Raw genomic sequence first — 23,826 nt, 5'->3', positions numbered from 1 at the left:
GGGGGTCGAATTCCTCCTGTACTCAGTGGCATTGACAGCCACAAGTCTTCTCCTCAGATGATTAAAATTCTACTTGAGATCTGGCAGTAAATCAGCTTTAGAATTTTTTTATCAGCTTATAAATCTGTGACTCGTCTGCTGACTCGTCCATGGAAACGGGGTTAATGCCCCTTTAAATTCAAACATATTAGCAGTCCAACTTAATAGTCTGTTCAGTGTTTGGATATAGCGTATTGTTGTCTGAGCGCATGTGTGTGGTTTCATTACAAATACAAACAACATGGCCGAACATGGAAGCTGCATCGTTTTCAGCGTGTCTGCCTTTTCCTTGTAAACGGACTTCGTTTTCAAAATGTAACGTAAATGTGAAACCTCTGTGAAACGAAAGCGCAAAAATTTTGTTTTTTTTCTCTTGAAAACACGGGGCCTGGATCCTTCCTGATGTAGAAATAAACTACTTTACTGCATGTTTGTACCCCAGCAAAGCACACCCATGTCACTACTGGGACTGTCTGTTCACGGTATCACAGTGTAACTCAATGTATGGTCATAAATCTGAATCCAGTATAGTAATGTTTCGTCGGCTGCTCCCTTTTCATATCAAAACAGTGCATTACATGCAGTAAATTAAAACAACTCACACTGTTACTGCTACTGCTGCAACTGGGAATCGAACCACGGACCAAGACGAAACCTGATGCATCAAGCCAATTTTAACAGATAAACATTTTTAATGGGTAATGGCAGGAAAGGTATCATATAAAACCAAATCTTTTAGGCGCAGCCTGTCCACTTTAATAAATGAAGATTATTAAGGATGATAACAAATCTGTTCCTTCCATTTCTTTTCTTCTCTCCAGCAGAAAATGGGGAATTCCTACGCCGGTCAGCTGAAGTCTGCTCGATTCGAGGAGGCTCTCCATAACTCCATTGAGGCGTCGCTGCGCTCCAGCAGCGGAGACCCTCAGCCCATCTTCACCCAGCTCTACCTGGAGCCCGACTCCTACCCCGGGAACATGGAAGGTGGGTCAACTCCAACTCCTGGTTTATTTATTAGAACCGGAACAGGTTGAGATCAAACTAGTAAAGTTAAATACTGAGGAAGGAAATGGACAAGTAAGACAAATGACCTCCTTGTGTTAGTATTTTCCATAATCGGCCATCTTAATGGGAACATGAAACCTCAAACTTGTCGAGAAGATTCGTCACCTGGCCCTTTTTGAACTTATCTCGAATCCCAATGGTTAACTCAAGCACGACAATGTTTCAAGTGGAACATTTTTTTTTTTTTCGTCTCAGAAAAGTTTCGCATTTAGCGCTTATACGGAAATGGCAGAATCGCTGAAAATGATGTAGTTAGCATGCTGGGCCACAAGTTGGCGCTGTTGTTAGTTTTTGTAATGAAACCACACACATGGGCACAGAGAACAATACGCTATAATCATTAATAATGGCGAGTGCACTGATATTTGTATGCTTTTGTCCATCTTCTCGCGCATGTGCAGAAGAACTGTTTACTACAGCTGTAGTGCACGTGTGCAGTAGCACTTTTTCAGAAACGTTACGCTTTCCTTTGTTAACATGCAGTCAGAGAATTTCGGAAAAACTTTGATCTTTCCCATATCCACCGGGTTGGAGTCGAGGCATTTTCGAAAAGTAGCCTTTTCCTCTGTCTCAGAGCTTTTCAAAAACTTCCACCGTGGGATCCATTTTCCAAAAGTTGCATTTTCAGCGGCTCCGAGCACCGTTTTAGTGTAAACGGACACCCAAAATGTAATAAAAGTTTTGTGATTCCACTTAAAAATGAAAAAGCCTTGAAAACGGGTCTGGAATTGAGCTCAGGCACTTCTGCTGTGAGGCAACAGTGCTAACCGCTGTTCCACCATGCCGTCTCTTGAAAACACCCGTGTTTGAAATCCAGTTGGATTCGGAATCAGTTAAAACTTAATACCGAGTTTGAACTCTGGTTTGCTCATTGCGATGGTTTCTGGTAGACGTGAAGCCGAAGACTGACGTGGCGCTCCACGGCGCCGAGCACCCGGGACACGAGCTCACCAACGGCCACTCCTCCAACGACCCGGAGGAGCTGGAGGATGAAGACGAGCTGGACAGCAGCAGCCCCCCGCTCCCCTACCTGCAGGCGCCCGCCCCGGACGGCTGCTGCACGCTGGACGGTACGAGGACCGATCGTTCTGTATTCAAATCCAAACGCATCGGTCTGGCACACTGAGTGAGAAATGGTTTATCAGAGGATTCCCGAGGTTACAAACTCATTGAAAGGTTTTTTTTTTTGTTTTGTTTTTTTGTTCTTCACTGGTTCGTAATCCACAAAAATATTGAGAGAGAATATATCTGCTTCTATTCTGGCCACATAATGCTGCTTGATGGGGGGGGGGGGGGGGGGGGGGGGGGACACACTAAAATGTAAATATTTCAGTTTGTTAATCTGCCGTTTATTAGCGTTTGAATCCATTTTTTTTTCTCTTCCGTCTTCGTCCTCGCTCAGGGTTTTGTCAGGCCGGAAAGGACCTGCGTCTGGTCTCCGTAGCAACAGAGAGCCTCGAAGTCCCCGCGGGCTTCGAGCTGGTCGGCGCCAAGTCCCCGAGCGTCCCCGAGCACATCCTGGTGTGCGCCGTGGACCGCCGCTTTTTGCCTGACGAGAACGGGAAGAATGCACTTTTAGGTCAGTGTGTTCCGGCGGAGGACAGCAGCTGCTCGCCAGCTCTCCCTCCTCAAAGATCCCCAACCGTTAAACAGAGCTCTGCTTCTGGCGCAGGTTTTTCAGGAAACTGCGTGGGCTGCGGTGAGAAGGGTTTCAGATACTTCACCGAGTTCTCCAACCACATCAACCTGAAGTTATCCACCCAGCCCAAGAAGCAGAAGCACTTAAAATACTACCTGGTGAAGAATCCTCAGGGTGCTCTGTGCAAAGGACCCCTCATCTGCTGGAAAGGTGAGGTTAAGAGCTCCCTCGCTTCCTCTCCCGTGTGCTGGTGTGTCGAGTTTACCTCTCTCTCTCTCTCTCTCTCTCTCTCTCTCTCTCTCTCTCTCTCGTCTGTCGGCGTCATCAGACGGTAAAACGCGGCCGTTCTCCAGCGGCGCGTCCACCTCCAAACCCAGCTCCTTCTCCTCCCTGAACAGCAAGGAGAACGGAGGCGCCAGCGGACACAACTCCTCCACCTTCGCCCTCTCAGGTGACTCCCGTCACACTCTCACCTGCCTCTTTCAATCCGCTGCTGGAAAATCAACCCATACTTGTGTTCCTGCCGCTCGCTGCCGACTGGTACCGCCTCCATTTACTGCTCATTCGCTTTGACCAGTGAATCTTTTTGATAACATATCCCTTTTTTTTTATCTCACATGTGGAGAAATGTGCAGTGGTACAACAGGATAGTAAAGAGAAAGAAGCACACATAGCAGAAACAAAAAAAAAGCAGATAAAATACAATATAATAAAAATATGCACACGGTGCCTATAAGTGTGGACATGTACAGAATATGGGGGTGGATGTATTACACATAGTATACGTTTTTATAGATTATTATAGTTATTGCACAGTTGGAGTGGAGTGATATTGTCCGGTTGTGGTGTGCAGTGGTCTACTGGGAGCAGGCTTGGTTGAAGAGTCTTTTTGCAGTTCTTTGCAATTTTTTTCGGAAACGTTTTGCCAAATGGTTTTACAAAAGCCACAGCACTCTATTCCTGAATTTTACACCCAAATTTCTGTACTTTGATGTGCTTTTTGACGAGTTACACGTTGAAAATCCGGCAGAAGAAAAAATAACAATAATAAGAAAAATAAATGCCTATGATGGTAATCTTTGCGCCTCTTAAAGAGGCAGACACACAGAAAAACACACCGAGACGCAATGGTGAATCAGCATGAGCACTGTGAGGAGTTCTCTGTGGAGAAAGCACAAGACAAGATCTGTTTTTGTTTTTACAGATAGAAGCAAACAATTCAGTGCTTGTTTGGATGAATCCAGCTGGAGGATGTGTTGTGACATTTCTGTGTTCTGGACATGGCTAAAACAATACACAGTCACATGTAAAATTTCAAAATGTACTTTTTGTGTTTAGACAGAAAAGGTAATTATGGAGTTATTTATTGTTTATCCTGCTGCCATTAATCTGCCCCGACCCATTTATGATGCTATCTCATTTAATGTCATTTAAGATGCTATCTCTCCCTCAGAGGAAAGAAGTTTGTTCCAAAACTCTTATTTTGAACGTCAGATGGATTGTATAGCTGCAGTAAATCTAGTTAAAGGAAACCACTTTATTTATCCCACCGCAGAGGCCTCAGCTCATGTCTTATGTTGCCATAGCGACTGGTTGTCTCTCTTGGTGATGTGTGAGTATGGACCGATACTTGAACCGCGACCGTTCAGCTCTTTATGCACAGATTCATGATGAGAAGAGACGGGAATATTGAAACTCCCGCTGTCATTTTAACAAACTGAACCTGCGATTTATTAAAGTCGATACAAACCAATAAACTAGGATCAGATGAGACAGATAGTTTTTCTTTTATTAGAAGTTTTTCTGTCAAATCTTTCTCTGATTAAATAATCCAGTCCTTGTGCTAGTGCTCTCACATGGTTTAGGGCTGTGGATGTCAAACATAAGTCCCGGGGGTCAAAACCAGCCCCTAGGACGACCTCTCATAGGGTCAAAATTAAATTTTGAGTCACTTAATTTTTCAATAAAACTGAGAGTAGCCATGCTACGACTCGTTAGCATCGAAGCTAACTGTGTGAAAACAAATTGTGCAGAATGAAAAGAAAAGATTTGAACACTTCAACAGTCATGATTTAAGAAATCTAAAATTTTCTTTTTTGGGGGGGGGGGGGGGTTACAACAAAATTGAGAGAGACAATATGACATGTCAATTTAAAATTAGCCTCAAAGCTACCCTGCCATGGTGAGTTTGTAAAAAACACCCATAATGCAACAGCTTTTTTGGACATTTTATTGTATTTTGCTCCGGAAGATTTTAGTTCAAATTGGCTTCATGTTGAGATTGTGGTCATTTTTAGTAGTAATTCTTTGTTTTTTTACATAAACATTTTCATCATGCATTCCCTGCTCAACAACCATGAAAAACAGATTATGGCACTAATTTTCCAGTCCGGCAAACTCAAGATGAAAATGGATTACATGTGATCCCTAAACTAAAATGTGTTTGACACGACTGTCATAAAGCTACAAGGATATAATACTCATATTGAAGGTTTTAGGTTCTTTTCTGCTAAAATTTTGTTTCAAACTTACAAACTCCCAATCCCAAGTCTGCTTCTCTAACCTCTCGGTCACCTCAACCTGAACCTGGCTGATCCAAAGAGTTGCAGAAGATAAAACTGCATATCTGCACAGGAAAGGTGAAAGAGTGGTTCACTAACTTCGGTTGGTTTGGCTCCACCTTCAGATTCTCCGCCCATCAGGTCGACGCAGGCGTCCGGCGTCTTCTTCGGGAGTCAGGACCTCGGCAGAGACTCCAGCTTCCTCAAACCTCTGGCCTCCACCCCCGGAAACAAGACTCTACCAATAGGTGAAGGGCATTTTCAACTCAACAACGTGGCTCCGAGCCACTGAGACCGTCGCTTTTTGAAACCGGCTCCCAGCAGGGGAGAAATGAGCTGCGCTCCGACACCGAGGCCTCCACACTTTTACAAGTGACACTTAAGCGGCCTTGACCCGATGCTGGATGAGGTTGCTTAGCTACAGTTGATTTTGTGTGCGTATGATTCAGAATGAGGCAGCTGACCATGCAGCTAAGATTAACATCTGCTACCACACACACACACACACACACACACACACACACACACACACACACACACAGAGCGATCAATACCCAAAGAAGAATGGCTGTAATGACTTTTTAAGGCCTCGCCATCCATTAGCTTCTTTACAAGGTTGCCATATTGACAAGCAGAGGCTACACATAACAGTCGATAGTTTAGTGTATTGCAGACGCTCCGAGTTAGGGAAATATCCAATCACACGCCAGCGGGGGATCGATCAGCTACACGTCGTAAGTTATCGTGGAAATGTTTTCATTCCTCACTAATCTGATCCCTCGGTAAGGATTGACACAGCAGCCGGACGAACAGCAGCGGCTGTGATTTGTTGAGAGAAACTAAAATGTCGGAGCCGAATTAAGCAATCATTATTTGCACGTCATTCCACATGATTCGGGAAATTTGAATGCAGACTCAAATGAATAAACTTGTTAAAGCTATGTGTGTTTTATGTGTAAAATGAATGCTAATTTTTGAAATATTGGACAGTGTAATACTGGAAAAGCAAAAAATAAATAAAAGCCGCAGTATTTTCATATATTTATCTGTGATCCATTCTGTATTGTGGCGTATTAATTAGGTAGGAGGTTACACATCTGGTAGCTTTGTGACCACAATGACCCCGTTTCCACAACAACAACCACGTTTCAAGTGAAAATGCATTTTCATGTAGGGCCACTAGTGGGTGCTGTTTTTATGTATTAAAACCACACATACCCGCAGAGAACAATAACTTTGAAGCCAAAGAATGGTTATTACACGGACATTCATATGGACAGATGACTAATCTGAATTGCTATTACCTGTAAAATGTAACCGTGTGTGTGTGTGTGTGTGTGTGTGTGTGTGTGTGTGTTTCAGTGCCCATGGCTCTCAGAGTGAACGGACCAGCGAACGGCCTGGTTGTTGACGGCTGTCCTCCGTTACTGAGCCCGTCTCACATGTCGTTAGGACCTCAGGCTCCGGGGTTTCGCTCTGCAGAGTTAGGAGACAGCCCGGGTAAGAGTCTCCACCGACAGGCAGCACACGCTTTTCTTATCTTTTCTTGTCCTCCCATCGTGACGGTGTGTGTCCTCATCAGTGTCCTCCGTGATGAACTCGGGGCCTCCGAAGAAGCGTCACCGGAGCTGGCACCCCAACTCTATGGTGCCCGTCCCTCCCACCGCCGTCCCCGTGCCTGCCATCCGTCCCATCGTGTGCTCGCCAGGTTTGTGTCTCACATTGTTTACCCCCCGCCTCCATCCCTGATGGTTGTTAGGGATGATTCACCCAGCGTCTCCATGGAGACAGACACAGCAGTGCACAAATGTTGTTGTTTTTTTAATTGGATGGTGGCAGAAGACAAATAACTTGTCCCTTCTCTTTACATGTTTACATGACTGACTGACTAATCTCTGCAGGGTCCGTGTTGGTCTCGTCCCCTCAGCCACCAACAGGGGGCGTCATCCAGCCTCAGCCCGTCACCCCCGGGGAGACGGTCATCGTCCCCGACAACTTGCTCGCCTCTGCTGGCATCCGTCCCGTCATCCTCATCGGTACAACCACCTCACTCTCTTCTTTTACAATCTTGGACATTCAGAGGTTTTATCGTCTCTGTTCACTTTATTCTGGAAGGTCGTAGCATTGAAGCATTGTAGCGTTATAACACTGTAGCATTAGAAAGTAGCTTGCAAATTCCTTGTTTTTCCGTTTGTTCAGAGCAGTTTCTGGACATTGTTGTAATTTTTCCTTGATTTTTGGGTCTTCCTCATGTGCTTTCAGAACCGCCGACGTAGAAGATTATGTTTTTATGTTGTTTTTATGCTGCAAAGACTGACTGAAGTCGCACTGTGATCACTTCAGGTTGTTTTTTTTTGAGAGGAGATGACATAGTTTTGAGTTGGGAATAGAGTTGAGATAATTAAAACACTGTTCTATACTCTCGACCAGAGATTTTGCCACGTGGGCCAAAACCGGCCCGCAAGTGGCTGCAATCCGACCAAACCATCAAGAAATGGTAAAAATATCAAAGAAAATAAATAGTTTTAACAAATTTCTCAAGGGTAGCGAACAGAACGCTGCGATATCAGTGATGGTGTCAGGACAGTGCGCTACCTAGCGTTAGCATCAAAGTCATGTTATCATTATGTATTCCTAAAAACACCCATAATGCAAAAGGTTTCTTGACATTTCACTGTATTTAGCGCCAGAGGGTTTCATTAAAATGGGCTTTATGTTGAGATTGTGGTTATTTTCAGTCGGAATTGTTTGGTTTTGTAAAAATGTCGACATTTTCACCATGTGTGCGCCACAATAAAGAAAAAGTGTACATTTAAAAGCGAATGTAATACTAACCTCTCCCTCTGTCCTTTTTAGGGCATGGCACTTTACCGTACTTCTACGGAAACGTGGGCGACATCGTGGTGAGCCCCCTGCTGGTCAGCTGCTATAAGAGCGGCCAGCTGACCGACAAGACTCTGGAGAGCCTCGGCCTGAGCGGCAGCCAGCTGCTGAGCGTGGAGACCATGATCCTGCTCACGCTGCAGTATCTCGCACGTCTGGGTGAGCAGCCGCTGTTTGTGTTTCCACGGCGATGTTGCGTGTTGTTATCATAATAGTGGGGTGGATGACCGTGAGGCAGTTCAAACACAGAGCCCTCCCTGGAAAAAAAAAACCAAACAAACATGTGTATGGTCTCCGTGACAGGAGTAGAACTTATCTGCTCTGTTTATTTGGAAGAGCGTTTGAGGTTTTGGTGTCTCCTGCAGGTTCGGTGCAGATACCCTTGAGGGAGGAGCTGGAGCAGATAGTTCTGAAGGCCATGCTGTGCTGCCCCGGCGGTCCCGCCATCACCCCCTCCCAGCTGCCCTGGCTGGCCCGCCTGGAGGCCAGCGTCTCCGGGGGCAGCGTGCAAGTGGTGGTCACCCACAACACGCTGGGCGAGGGCATCTTCGACTCGCTGCGCTCTCTCAGCGAGGGTCCTCAGCACCAGCAGTGCCTGCCCACCTACGTGCTCATCATATGTGCCTCCAAAATGAGCGGCAACGAGTTCTGCGTGCTGGTTTTGGGTGGGTGGTGCACTCTGATATGATAAACGCATCTCTGATCAAAGTGTGCCAAATATGCGCCGCATTGAGAGTAATGAGCTGAACCTCCCTGTCCGATGCAGGAAAATACCAAGCCAGGGCTTTAGCTGAAGGCATGCTGACCACCAACGAGTTCCTGAAGGAGATCAGCTACGAGCTGATCACAGGGAAAGTCAGCGTTTTGGCATCTCACTTCAAAACCACCTCTCTGGGTAGGTCCACTGGGTTTTTTCTGCTCTTCTGATGTATTGGAGCTAAACTGGCTTCAAAGACACAGTGACTGTGCTTCAAAAGCGATCGGAATGCTGCTATAATAACAAATGCAGTGAGTTAAAGTCAGTTAAAACAGAATCCGTCATTAAAGAGGATTATTTTATTTCGAGTATGAAACAAAGAATCTACAAAAATGGAGGGCTACTACAGCGTGCTGAAACAACATCAGTAGCAGTGACTCAATAGAATCATGAAATAAACTAATAATCCACTTAGAATATATCAAATCAATCTAATCATAAAGCCAATTTTAATGATACAGAAATACAGTGACATGAAATACTATACAGGCAGGTAGTCACTCTACTGTAACAATATACAACCACATTTATATGAAGGGCCTGGGGCCAATCTGACATAATTTACCCAGAGAAACTATGATCTCGCTCAATCCCAGAGTATATGGCAGATCATGAAGTTTCAATTTAACTTTGAAAATTTAAAGCTTCAGGACGTTAATAGACTCCAATGTCTGAACACACTGTGCTACAGTCATTGTTAAAAGAAGAGCTGAAGCATCACAGGAGTGGACTGCTGCCGTCCCAAACTCTTTTGACAAATGTATCAAATCCCACGTTACGTTCAATTTCAACATTATTTTTCATCTCGCCAAGATCTGAACTAGTCCAACACATTCTGTTGAAAACAGATCAACTGGATGACGTCCAGGTCCGAAGTGTAATAACCCAGTTTGGGATTTAAAATGAGGCATGTTGAGATCCGGTCCGTGCTCAGCTGCTGCTGCTTGTCTCTGTGTCTCTGTGTGACGACTAACCGGTGATTTCCAGGGGACAATCTGGACAAGCAGCTGATGCGGTACCAGCGCAGACGGAAAGGACAGGTCATCCAGCCCTTCCAGGTCGATGTCACTGACCACATCCACTCGCAGGAGGCCGCCAGCATGTCACAACCCTCAGACACAGGTTAGACCCCCCCCCCCCCCCCCGAGGCGGCTCGCTGGACAAACTGAACCGTCTGACTCCTCTGTTTGTTTGCAGAACAGACTTTATTTTTTCAGGTGAAAGGCCTCTCAAACAGACACACGTGGATCTTCCTTCAGAGTAAACCCAATTAAACTTTTATTTCAGAAGACACTCAAAAAAAGATGTGGAATTTTAGCGCTTAAATTACTTGGGCTCACACTAAAATTATTTCACGGAAGTGAAGAAACTCCAGATACACTGAGGTTTGCAGCCAGATAAAATGTAACTAATCATGTAATACCACTTTTTACCAGCAGGTGGTGTGTTGTGTCTTTTTTGGAATTAGTCTGTGTAAAACAGGAGTCTAAAATGTATTAAAGGTTTTTACGTTTTGGGCACTTTTGTTACATTATCGACCAGTTATTACATTTCAGGTTTTACTGCCTTTTATTTTATCACAATTTTTGGTCGTTGTTACATATCGGGCCCTAACAGGCCCCATTTATACATGTTTTTGAGTGTCTGTTTACACAACAACGGTGCTCAGAACCGTTACAGTTAACAGCAATCAGCATAATTTTCTGGGTTTCTGCCGTTTCCATGTAAACAGACATCAAACAGGGTGAATGAAGTGTGAGAGTGAGTGGTTGGTGGTGGTTGGTTTTTTTCCTGTACATTGACGGTGGTATGGTCCGTGTTTTCCACCGCAGAGGTCTTCGCTAAGGTCTTCCAGATCCACCCGTCCCAGCTCAACGTGGCTCGAAGCCTCCTCTCTCAGGTGTGCTCCATCGCCGACTCAGGGACCCAGAACCTGGACCTGGGGCGCTTCTGCAAGGTGGACTTCCTGGTTCTGGTCCCGCCCTCTCACGTCCTGGTGCACCAGACGGCTCAACGCATCCGGCAATCAGGTAGATGGACATACACACACACACACACACACACACACACACACACACACACACACACACACACACACACACACACACACACACACACACACACACACCCAGACTGTTCTCCCTCTTCACCACCGTTCACCGCCATGCTCTCTCTTCAGGGGTTCTCCTGGATCTGGGGACCGAGGACGCCGCCACGGCCCACCAGAAGTCGGATAAGTACGTGGTGCGTCTGGACACCGACGTTCACGCCAAGATGGAGGCCTTCATGAGGAAAGTCAAGCAGAACCCCTACACGCTGTTCGTGCTCATCCACGACAACTCGCACGTCGACCTCACGAGGTGAGCGGCGAGGGAGTCCGGCCGATAATCTCCGCCAGGGGTTGTTGCGTGAGAAGACGTCTTGTTTAGACTGCAGACGCGTCCGCGTCCTCTCTGTGGACAACAGCTGCCAGATAATCTCAAACCTTGACCGAAATAATGGCTGAATTTAGACCAGACGACACAAGTCTGTTTTTTATTTTTCGCCATTCTCGGGTCAAAGCGATAAGAGACAAATTGTTGTTCGCCTTCCTGTTTTGTTTTTTTTTCAGATTTTTGAGATTGAGCTGCAGTATTCACTAACTTTGTGTAAATATCTTCCAAACTCTTTGCTCTCCCCCACCCCCGCCCTCCTCAGTGCGCTGTCGGGCTCTGTGTGCCACGGGGAGCTGCAGGGTCTGGCTGACCGGGTGGTGAACTGCCAGGAGGTCCTGGAGGCCATGAACCTGCTGGTGCTGCAGGTCAGCTGCTTCCCGTACACGCTGCAGAGCCGCCAGTCGCGCATCAGCGTGCACAACGAAGTCCACTGGCCGCCCAGCGAGAGCCTGGTGAGTGCGCGTTCAGCCTCATGAGCAGTCCTGACAACATCTCCTGACTATCGGCTGCAGCAGGCGTCGAAAATAAATCCCAACAACAGAGTAGTGGTCACAACACAACACGGAGCCATTTCACATTATCGTGCACCATAAGATCTCTATAGAACTGGCTTTAGGTTGAGATTGTAGTCATTTTCCGTGGTAACCATTTGTTTTATGTGAAAATATAGATATAATCGTTATGTCTGCTCTGCACCACAACAATGAAAAACTTTAAAATTTAAATTTAAGGGTTATTTTTGCCCTATTTTGGATGAAATTGGGCTGAATTTTGACACCCTGGTCTAAACAGCAAAAACTACAAAAAGCTGGTTGTTTTACAGGGTTAGACCGTTTTTAGTAAATACTACCTTGATCAAATCCCATTTGTTTCTGTCATACAATATAACGATTGTAAGATTTCTACAAATAGTCTAAAGAGGCGATTCAGGCGATTTTAGACTATGAATAAAATAGTACAAACGATGATTTCTGGACAGCATCAAACCAAACAGCAGCTTCAGGAGTCTGAAGAAGACAAAACTGAGTTAAAACGTTGCAGAAAAGCACTTTCAAACTTCTTTTTTATATTTATTATATTTTGGTTCAGAATGACACTTTACTGCAGCACACAGAGTGTAGTGGAGCTACTCCACCTGCTGGACTCATACTGACATTACACCTCCGAAAACCAGCTTTTCAGTCCTCAGTGTTTTACACTGGTAGAGATCTTTGTATTATGTGAATATGCAATAAACCAAAAACACATAAGACCTGTTGTAATATCACTGTAGCTACAGAAAGTCACAGAGGTAAATTATTTCATGTACTCTAAAACCTCATTGCAATCAGTTTTAACACTCACACCACACGTTTGGCTCCATCGAGCAGCAGTCAAATTTTTAACATTTCTCACATTATAATTAACTTTATTTTGCTGATCTGTAACAAACCATATTCACAGCCAACAATATAATATCTGCCATTAACGTAATAATTTTAGAAATTTGAGATTTAATAAAACCAATAATTTTATACCTTGCTGTATAATATTGTAAAATTAATTTTGTAAGTTTTTCTATATTCTATATTTTCTAGATATATAATTTTCTATTATTTAGGTAACATTTAACATCCTTTGAAAATGTAAATCAGTGTGATCCAATAATGTAATAATAGTAAAAGCATTTAGTCTTTTGTGAAAATAACTTATTTTATTGCAGTTTTTGTGCAGTTAAATGATCAAAAATGAGCAGAGTTGATAGCAAAGTAGTTGATTATAGATAATATGTATTGTTGTTACAATGATAAATCACTTTATCACTTTATTATTACGTTATCCTGATCTTACTGGTTGCCGCATGGTCCAGACGATGCAGCAGAGGTTTCTATTGCAGTATTGCAGCTTTAAGTTGTCTCGTTCTGTCTTCCACTGAGTGTAAAGTCCTGCCTGTGTGTGTCTTCTCCAGCAGGGGGAGCAGTCTCCTCAGGAGCTGGTGTACTTTGGGCTGAGGGACTACAGCAGGTCCCTGCAGTGGGGCGTGGCCAGCCCCATCCTGCGCTGTGACGACGCCTTCGAGAAGATGGTGCACACTCTGCTGGAGAAGTGAGTGACGAGTTCGAACAGGGTCTCCGGGGGGGGTTTAAAGTCCACACACAAACAAGTGTCCCCCCACCCCTCCAGGCACCCCCACCTGCACAGCATGGTGATCCGCAGCTACCTGCTGATCCAGCAGTACACCGAGGCCATGATGGCCCTGACCTCGTCCCCGTCCCTGAGGGACCACATCACCCCGGAGACCCTGGCCATGGTGGAGGATCTGATCAACGCGCCCGGCCGGGAGGGCTCGCAGGGCCGCGGTCACATGCTACTGGTGCGCGTCCCCTCGCTGCAGCTGGCCATGCTGGCCCGCGAGCGGCTGGAGGACGTCAGAGACAAACTGGGCCTGCAGCTGTGCTTCGCCGTGCTGCTGGGAAGCCCCGCCTCCGAGCTCAGCCTGCCCAAGAACTTCACCAGCCTCCTCAGGGTGAGCGGCACGCAACACCAGACGCAGGAGAGGCCTTTTGCTTCACGGGGCGGTTAAACAATCATGTGAAGAAACACCATACTTCTCTGAAAAGAAATATAGTATACAGTAACTGTGGCATTGACAAAACTGACCCAAAGAGAAGACAGACTATGGTCAAGATGATTTTATTCCAGTTTCTTGAGTCAGAAAGTGTTTCTTTACTTTTGGACTAGAAACAGATTAGAGGCTGAGATCCAGCAATCACCCTTCTATCAGGCCACATAACAATTGTACTGGAAAGATACAGAAACTATGAAGAATCTCAACACCATCTGGTGGTGAAAAGTGGAATTACATATTTGTAACCAGCTGTCTCCAAGCAGATGAGGTAGTAGTTTGCCAGCTTTTTGTTTTAAGTAAGTATCTGTGCTGTGCAACACACATATCTTCATGTTAGCTGTTGTTTCTTGGTTAAAAATCCCAAAATGTCACTGAAGCCAATACAAATAACTCAAAACATAATCAGTAAAGGTTAAAAAAAAAAAAAAAATTTATTTAGTTTCTTGTTCATGTCTCGGTCCAACATGAGTATGACGTGATACCTGTGCTGCAGGCCTGGAGAGGCTGTGAGAATGAAGACTGGGTTCCTCACACGTACGAGGATCTGGAGGGGCTCTCCTGCATCGTCATCCTCACGGGGAAAGACCCCCTCGGAGAGACCTTCCCCAGGTAGTCTTCAGTGAAAATGCGTCAGATTCTTTCCTGAAAATGTGGTGCAGCTCGTTACCCTGGAGGAGCTTTTTGATGTAGAGATATTTGCATTATATCTAAATAAAGTACATTTGAAAAACTTTGGCTTTAGACGATCTCAGTCTTCACGCATGCCTCTCTTCAGGTCTTTAAAGTACAGCGACCTGCGGCTGATCGACTCCAGCTACCTGACCCGCACCGCCCTGGAGCAGGAGGTGGGGCTGGCCTGCACGTACGTGTCCCGCAGCCTGATCCAGGAGCCCAAAAAGGCCGAGACGCTTCGAGAGTCGGACGGCGAGAAGGCCGCCGCCAGCCTGAACGACGCAGAGGAGATAGAAAGACCTCAGAGCAACGGCAGCGTGGCGACCAGGACCTCCGGTGAGTCTCTGAAATACTCCAAATGTCTCCGTCTGCGCTCCAGTTATTGAAGAGCAATGTATTGACATTCTACTTCCTGTGTCTCGTTCTTGGTCCACTCAGGCTCTTTGGCGGAGAACGGCGTCAGCTCCTCGGACGTCATCGACTCCTTCCAGAAGCCGTCCACCTCCACCTCCACCTCCACCTCTCAGCCTGAAGCTCCCACCACGTCGGACGTTGGGACGGTGACGCAGGGATTCAAGCAGGAGTGCGACTCGGCGGAGAGCCAACTCCCCTCCAACCCCTCCAAAGCCCCCAACGCCCCTCCGTCCCTGTACTCCTCCTCCCTGTCCTCGCCCTCGTCCTCCTCGTCCTCCTCCACCCAGAGGCCCAGCCAGTCCACGCAGTGCAGCCGGGAGCACAAGCACACCCGCGTGTCCCCGCGGACCGTCATCATGTCGCGGGCGGCCTACGACCTGCTGGCGGGGGAGTCGGGGAGCCAGCTGAGCTCCTCCTCGCTGCTGCCGCACGCAGACGTGGCGTGGAGCAGCCCACTGAGGCCCCTCGTCACCCCCAACCTGCAGGGGGCGGAGCAGAGCGCGTACTACCGCCAGTGGACCACCACCAGGCAGCATCACGCCGACTACGAATCCCCCGCGGCGCCTCACCAGCGGCGCTTGCTCCTCAGCGGACCCCCACAGGTTGGGAAGACCGGCGCCTACCTGCAGTTCCTGCGGATCCTCTTCCGCATGCTGATCAGGCTGCTGGAGGTGGACGTGTACGACGAGGACGAGGAGGAAGAGGAGCGGGAGGAGGAAGGTCAGGATCACGACAGACCCCCGACTCCAACCTGTTCTGCGTATTTCTCCGAGGGTAACCGTCGTGTTTTGCAGAGAACTCAGAGGTGACGGCTCCGGTGAAGACACAGTGGCCGGACGTGGAGGAGTTTCGAAAGCTGACCTTTGACTCCAGCCCCAGAGACCCCAAGTTCAAGGAGGCCAGCCCGGTCTACTGCGACGACGTGAGCAGGAGCTTCAGAGGTCAGCTGAAACATGGAAACACACAACACAACCGCCCATGTAGAAACTCAACAATGATTTCTTACGTTCAGAATGTTTCCAGATCATCAACTCAAGCTGATGAAATATTTCTTGATTTCTAAACGATTAACTGACCTCTCCCAAGATCTACAAGTTTGTTTGGAAAACATTTCAAAGAACGAAGTGATTCAATTTTGAGTGCGATCCAAATCATGATCTAGATTTCGGCTCCAGAGAAAATGTCCCCTTTTAATATGATACAGAAATTATGAATGACTTCTTTTCTGCCATGTGCTGAGGCATAATAAATTTAATTTATAGATGGATCCAGGTCACATTCTGGATACTAGTCCCATGAGAAAGTGTGAAGATTGATAATATATGATTAGTGTACATATATATGATGTGGATGGGACAGCACTGGGGGGGTCGACTGTCCCACCAGGTTTAGAGATCTGCTCTCTTTGTACTTCTTATTTTTAATGTTATCCCAGCAAAGTGCTTCACAAGACTCCCAATAGAATTCCACAGAACTAATTATTTTAATCAACATGAGGTCAATAATAGGATTGAATTTCCCGTCACTATGTTGTATAAATTGTACTGTACATCATGAATACGTCCAAACAATACTTAAGAAGGCCAGTGAAGCGCCGCATGAACATGTGAAACGACTGTATTGAAATCCACTGCCCTGGCATCAGCTCCCTGAAGCTTTCAGAATATATATTCCAAATAAACATTTAGCTGTATTCTCTGTGAGGAAGCTTTTCATTTGGATTGCATGATGTTTAAAATTAAGCTTTAACATTTTACAGAGACATGTCCAATTCGATCTTTGCACTAAAAACAAAGGAAAACATGGATTTGTCCACATTGTTTAATTCAGAGGGTGTTTTGCTTGTTTTTATATATATATATATCAGTCGAAATTGAAATTGTCACAACATTTGATATGTTGTGCTTGAGTTTTATGTATTTGCTTAACGTCCCCACTATCTGAACATTCTTCACTGTACAGCCTTTGTTTTTTGTTTTTTTTACTAAAACACACGTCCCTCCACGTCCCTGCAGATTCTAAACACCGTGACGCGCGCCAGCCCCGAACCAAACGGGTGACCAAGTCCATACGGCTGAGTAGGTTTGCCTCCCACAATGCATTTCATCACTGTGAGCAGTGTCACCACTACTGTGAAGCAGGCCCCGCCACACAGGTGAGAATTCCCCGCCACGCGGCCTGACAGCCGCCCCCCCGTTGTCGTCGCTGGGTGAAGAACGAATGTGTTGTTGTGTGCGTTGCAGCTCTCAGAGTGCACCTTCCACGCTTTCACCTTCTGCTCGTCCATGCTGGGGGAGGAGGTCCAGCTCCAGTTCGTCATCCCCAAAGCGAAGGAGCAGCACTTTGTGTTCAGCCAGCAGGGCAGCCACCTGGAGAGCATGCGTCTGCCTCTGGTGTCCAGCAAGGTCGGTTTCCACCACGGGAGCGTTCAGGCTACGTTCACACCGCATCGTTTTAAACGCGACCTGCCGTGTGAACGTGATGGGACAGGAGGTTTTTTGGGCCCCAGGGTGCACGCGCAGAAGACGACGTGATTTACGCTATTTACGCGGTCGGCACCAGGGTTGCCAGATGTGACTCACCGTTTCCAGCCCGAACAACGTAAAACTCACACACCTCAAGGCTCGAGGCTCAAGGCCTGGGTCTGGGGCAGTGTTGCCACAGTTTCCTCGAAAAAGTAACTTGATTACTGATTACTAGTTACCCCTTTAAAAAGTAACATAGTTACTTTACTGATTACTTCTTTAGTTACTTTCAGCAGCTGCCGACAACACCCCCCCATCGGCTCAACATGAAAATTATCTGCCTCCTGCTCCATGTTTCTACATATTTAACCTTTGACCTTCATTCTTTGTTGTATTTATATCTGACTCATGGTTTTATTATCCGATTTTTACTATTGCTGGTATTTATTTACCCCGTGATGTAGTTGTTGTCTGTTGTTGCATCATTTATCTATTTATTTATTTGCACTGCCTGCTCTAAGCTACCATTTAAATGCCCCCCAGAGACAAATTAAGTCTTTCATTGATTGATTGATTGAAAAAAGCGGGGGCTTCCTGCCAATATATCTTTTTACTCAGGAAAATGACAAAGATCGTGTAACATCTCTGCAGTTGTGTTATTGTTGCAATGACAAGGATTATTGATTATGTTTGTTAGTTCCGATTCTCTTGTGTCACCTGAACGCACCTCGAGCGAGCTGGCCCGTGATTGGCTGACAGTGGAGAAGTGTGAGCGAGGCCTCACACCATAAACAAACGTGCACTGCAGATCACTCACAGTTTCTGTCCGGACACCTGTCTGCAGGACCCCGATCTCCCCAAGAGCCCCATCTTCACCCCGACTACTGGACGCCAGGAGCACGGCCTGCTCAACCTCCACCACGCCATGGAGGGCGCCAGCCATCTGCACGTCCTGGTGGTCAAGCAGTTCGAGATGCCCCTCTACAGAAAGTACTGGCCCAACCACATCCTGCTCGTCCTGCCAGCCATGTTCAACAACAGTGGAGTCGGTGAGCAGCCGGTTTGCACACTGTTCAGAGAATTTGAGGCGCTTGATTCCTGTTGCCTGCTCATTAGTGTGGAATTCAAACCAAACAGCTCCGCCATGTCTTGCAGTTCAAATTAATATAGTAGTTTTTTATGATTCTGCAAACACAGACAGTATATTGTCTATACACTTGAGATTGCACCATGGCATAGCTTAGAAAAAAAAAAAAACAGCCAACTTATAGCACCAATTATGTTGCAGTGCTTCATTGACATTCCACCACTGCACTGACATATATAACACTGTTTCGTAGCGTGACAGGCGACATTGCTCTGTTGGGAACAACAATGTGTTTCTCATCGCTCCACTCTGTATAACAATTTTCAAAACATGCTTTGAACAAAATGATGTCACTTACATTTTACTGTTGCCCACTGCAGCAAAAAGTACGCCGTACAGCTGCATAGTGTGAAAAATACTTATTATTGTGTAGTGACATGTAAAGGACATGTTGCAGTGACACATAATGACATCATCATGTTGCAGTGAGACATAATGACATCATCATGTTGCAGTGTGACGTAATTACATCATGTTGCAGTGAGACGTAATGACATCATCATGTTGCAGTGTGACGTAATTACATCATGTTGCAGTGAGACGTAATGACATCATCATCTTGCAGTGAGACATAATGACATGTTGCAGTGAGACATAATGACATGTTGCAGTGACACATAATGACATCATCATCTTGCAGTGAGACATAATGCCATCATCATGTTGCAGTGAGACATAATGACATCATCATGTTGTAGTAAGATGTAATGACATCATGTTGCAGTGAGACATGACAACATCCTGCTGCAGTGAGACTTAATGACATTGTACAGTTGCAGTGAGATGGAATGACATCATGATGACGCTGTGACACATGAATGACCTCCCACTGTCGCAGTCCGATGTAAATGGCGAATGAATGTGTTACATTAAAATGTACAACAAAACAATTAAACAAAAGTTATTATTCTGATTTGAGCCATAGTAAAACAACAGAAATGATCCAAATATTGTGGATACTTGAGTTCATGTCAACTCTTCTTCACGGCACTGCTTGTTGTTTAAAGTCCACAAGGTGTTGTGAAGCTGCGATTTACAGTGAAGAGCCCATGTGTTTACTACACTCACATTTGACAGTCTGTTTATTGTGGGTGAAAGGTTCGGTCTTGTCTCAGCCAATATGGGAGAGCCAGTGTGTTGGGAAGCAGCTTCAGTACGACAGTCTGACTTGTAGATCAACCAATCAGGCGCGTGGTCCATCTCGGTGTCACTAAACTCAATTGCGTCCTGACGGATTGCGGTGGTCTCACCATGACCCCTTTGATTAAAGTGTCCGCCCACACCGTTGGACACAGACCGTGTACACACAGTACCTTAAAGATGGCAACTTTCAACCTTCTCTAAGATGCCATGGCTCACTTATCACCTTCGTAGTGTCGTTTTGAGCCTCACATGTGATTGTCGCTGCCGATCACCTCCCCTGACTCTGTGTTTTGGTCATGATGGCTTTATCAGGCCTGAATGACAAATTGAGAAATCCCCTCCCGTCTGTTCAAGGCGCCGCCCGCTTCATGATCAAAGAGCTGTCGTACCACAACCTGGAGCTGGAGAGGAACCGACTGGAGGAGCAAGGCATCAAGAGACAAGACGTATGGCCTTTCATCGTCATGATGGACGACTCCTGCGTGCTGTGGAACGCCCACCAGGCCACAGACGGAAGGTAGCAGCTCTTCATACCGGGTTTCTGTACTGTCAGGGTAAAACTCGGCACTTTAACAAATAAAGGAATGTCTCAAATGGATGACGGGCTTGTGTTCAGAGAAGAATTTAATCGAAATCTTAAGCTTTACTGGTTTCAACCGTCTAGTAAAACTGGTCTCTGAATTGACTCTGTCCACACATTCTGACTTCTACCTTGCTTTTATAAAAAAAAGTATCGTTGAATAGTACTACTAATACAATGGAAACTCTTCGGACTCTTATTTTTACTTCACAGCGACTCATCGGATGGGAGCCTGAGTCTCACCGACGTCTCTCTGAAAACGGTGCTGCAGCACTTGGAGAACACGCCCAAGATCTCGCTGTACGCAATGTGCGGCACGCGCAAGTGGAGCAGCGGCCTCGCCCGCCGGCCTCCCAGCAGCCCCTTCAGTCGGTGTCACCTCCACGACTTCGTCATGCTCAACGTGGACCTGACGCAGAACGTCCAGTACGACCTGAACCGGTGAGTTGGACAGCAGTCGCGGGGTGGACGGAGAGAGCACGGGGTCGTCCTGGTTTGACACTTTTCTGGTGCAGGTATGACTGCGACGAGGTGGATTTCAACCTGAGGGTGAACAGCAGCGGGCTGCTGCTGTGTCGCTTCAACAACTTCTACCTGATGAAGAAACACATTCCAGTTGGAGGAAACAAAGAGTTCCTGGTGAAGCCCAAACTCGTGGTGAGTGGGTTGGGTCGTATACGCCCGCGGCAAAACCTCGGCCCGTCGTTCCACCAGCTTCCCTCTTCGTGGAAGACCTAACGCCAAGCCTCTTGACTCTCCTCTGTAGGAAATCGAAACCTCTGCGTCAATCAGCCCGTCGCAGTACGTTTGCGCTCCGGACAGCAAGCAGACCCTGCTGGACGCCCCGGCCCAGTTCCTGCTGGAGAGATTCCTGCAGAGCTGCAGCCACCGACTGTTTCCGAAGGCTGTTCAGAACAGAAACAACCCTGTTCTGTCCATCGACAGCTACCTCAACCTCAGCCCGGAGGTAAGAGCTCTGGGCACGCCGCGGCAGAGCGACGCCATGTTCCTGGAGGTGCAGGCTGGAGAGACAACTCTTAACAAATGAGTGTGTCAAACTTCTCTTGGGGTCGCAGCACTTTTGTTCCCAGGACGTGCAGAGCAGACTCCACCGGCGGAATCTTGCCGACGTTTCACACTTCAGCATGTTGCATGATTTCTACCATCTGTTTGGGCTGAGGACATTCTGCCCTGCATACACGCACGTGCAGACTGTTCATGCTAACAGTGCATTTACTGTACGACTGAGCGTGGGCGGTTCAGAGAGAACAAAACCCACAAAACTGCCTCCACACCAGGGCTGTCGGACTGGAGCCTCTTGCGGGCTGGTTTTTGGCCCACGGGTCTTATGTTTGAAACCTGGAGGACGTGCTAAACTTTGTGCTGTTGTTTCCTCTGTGACAGATTTCCTTGTGCTACATCAACTCTCGTCCACACTCCACCAACTTGAACCACGAGGGGCTGGTGTTCAGCGGCCTGCTGCTGTACCTCTGCGACTCCTTCGTCGTCTCCGGACTCCTCAAGAAATTCTGCTTCCTCAAAGGTGACCAGTCAGAGTAATCGTCAAAGTACCCCAAAAAACAGTTTGGACGCCAATAGAAACCATATGCAGAGATGCTGCTGTCCCCGTCGGGACAATCCTGTGGTCGGATGGATGAATATGTGAAATGTGTTGTGTTCATTTCAGGGGACGTAATGTCGAATTGATTGTTTCCACAGGCGCCACCCTGTGCGTGATCTGCCAGGACCGAAGCTCCCTGCGTCAGACCATCGTCCGGCTGGAGCTGGAGGACGAGTGGCAGTTCCGCCTGCGCGACGAGTTCCAGACGGCCAACTGCAGCGAGGACCGGCCCCTCTACTTTCTGACAGGCCGCCACGTTTGACCGGGTCAACCCCGAGTTCGGAGGACCCGGGTAGACTTCTCTTTACTCCAAAACACAGATTTTCACAGTTTCTGCGGCCGATTCTGGAGCTCCGGAAGAAGATCAGCACCTCTCCTGACGTCAGTATCTCTCGCCCGGCTCTGCTCGGGGCCGGGGCACATTTTGAACTCTTGCTGAGCTAGAGTTACCAAATACAGACAATGCTAGTTGGAAAGAAAGCACAGCTGAACTTTTTGTTGTTGTTGTTGTTGTTGTGCAAAAAAGAAAACCCAAAACAGACGCTCACCAGTATATAATGTGAGTACGTGACGATTGTATGTGTACGTGGACTTTGAATCCAGTGTGTCCGAACCCCCAGATGTCTTTATTGTTTTGATCTCAGGGTTTTAAAAGGGAGGTCCAAGTGAGCTGCTTCAAGAGGGTCGACTCCTTCACCCTGTTCACACTGTACCCTTTTGGCATTGACTTATTGTGGCACCAAAGATGTCCCTCGGCCACAACTTGGCTTTTCCTCCACCTCTTCTGCCTCTCTGACTCCATGAAGCTCCGGAAATGTCTCTGAATAGACACAACCCCAAAGGTCTGCTTGAATTTTAGTGGTGCGATCCGCAGGAGAGCCCTTGATTCCGCACATTTCAACTCCAAATGGGGGCCTGCCTCTGAAATCCTTACGTGGCATCGATAATCTTTTGGACAAGGCGGCGTCGGAGAGCGCTTCTGGTTCGATGGTTGTATTTAAATGATCCAAAGATTTGAACCCAACACATTCTTTTTCAAGAATGTCAGACTTTATTTATAAAGCCGACTGAGACTTTTTAAGACTTTAAGTGACTTTCCACAGGGTTTTATTTGTACAACTCGCGTTTCTTCTGGTGAAATGCCAATCAACGTCAGAACTGTTCCCATTTGTAGCGTTTGCTGATTTAAATGTTGAATTTAAAGGTACAGTGTTTCAGACTTGTGTATTCCCACTGCCACACACTAGATGGTGCTGCCGAGTTACTGTCAGTTTTGGCAGATTAAATGGTGATAATGGACAAAAGTAGATTAGTGTCACATTTTAATACTATTCTACCATTGTCATAACCTATACTACCATTCTTTCGTACTACATTGTAAAGCATTATCGGAATTTGTTCATGAAAACAAAGTATACCAGCACATTATACATGAGAACATCCCTCTTTACAAAACAAATGCATCATTGCAACGTTTCACATTGAATCAAGAAGAGCTATCCCAATGCATCTTTAAACGTTTGTTAGAATATTGTAGCTCCATATCAAGCTATTGTTTTGAGGTTCCTGAAGTACATAAAAAGAAACTGCAATCAGATGAAAAATTCAAACATGAATATAATTTCCTCTACATTTTGGGAAGATCCCGTTATACCATAAATCCTAACTGGATAATTACTTACATTCAGAGTGTTATAATGTGATACTGATCTCTTTTTTTGCGCTTTTTGTCTTTGATCTTGTGACTATGAGAATAAAAATATCTCAGTCTTTGGATGAAATTAACTTTTTCCATCA

The 23,826-nt window shown here is 46.4% G+C and overlaps 1 protein-coding gene across 1 annotated transcript; it reads left to right on the top strand.

Moving 5' to 3' along the window:
- Positions 1-866: 866 nt before the first annotated feature.
- greb1l (GREB1 like retinoic acid receptor coactivator) lies at positions 867-23,826 on the top strand (the record flags this gene model as incomplete). Its single annotated transcript, XM_080469864.1, has 31 exons — positions 867-1,023; positions 1,995-2,174; positions 2,507-2,683; positions 2,777-2,953; positions 3,072-3,194; positions 5,430-5,552; positions 6,667-6,804; positions 6,887-7,012; positions 7,206-7,340; positions 8,161-8,346; positions 8,553-8,852; positions 8,954-9,082; positions 9,932-10,066; positions 10,777-10,974; positions 11,124-11,304; positions 11,642-11,831; positions 13,331-13,464; positions 13,543-13,885; positions 14,481-14,596; positions 14,763-14,995; positions 15,098-15,793; positions 15,868-16,014; positions 17,089-17,228; positions 17,317-17,478; positions 18,383-18,587; positions 20,183-20,345; positions 20,622-20,849; positions 20,924-21,065; positions 21,175-21,375; positions 21,813-21,951; positions 22,128-23,826. 31 exons carry the CDS (start codon positions 867-869, stop codon positions 22,289-22,291), a joined length of 5,868 nt encoding a protein of 1,955 aa, XP_080325990.1. The 3' UTR covers positions 22,292-23,826.

This window comes from Lipophrys pholis (assembly GCF_963383615.2).
Source record: "Lipophrys pholis genome assembly, chromosome: 1".
Lineage (NCBI taxonomy): Eukaryota > Metazoa > Chordata > Actinopteri > Blenniiformes > Blenniidae > Lipophrys > Lipophrys pholis.
Note: the sequence above shows the minus strand (reverse complement) of the source record. Positions and strands in the feature narration are given on the sequence as shown.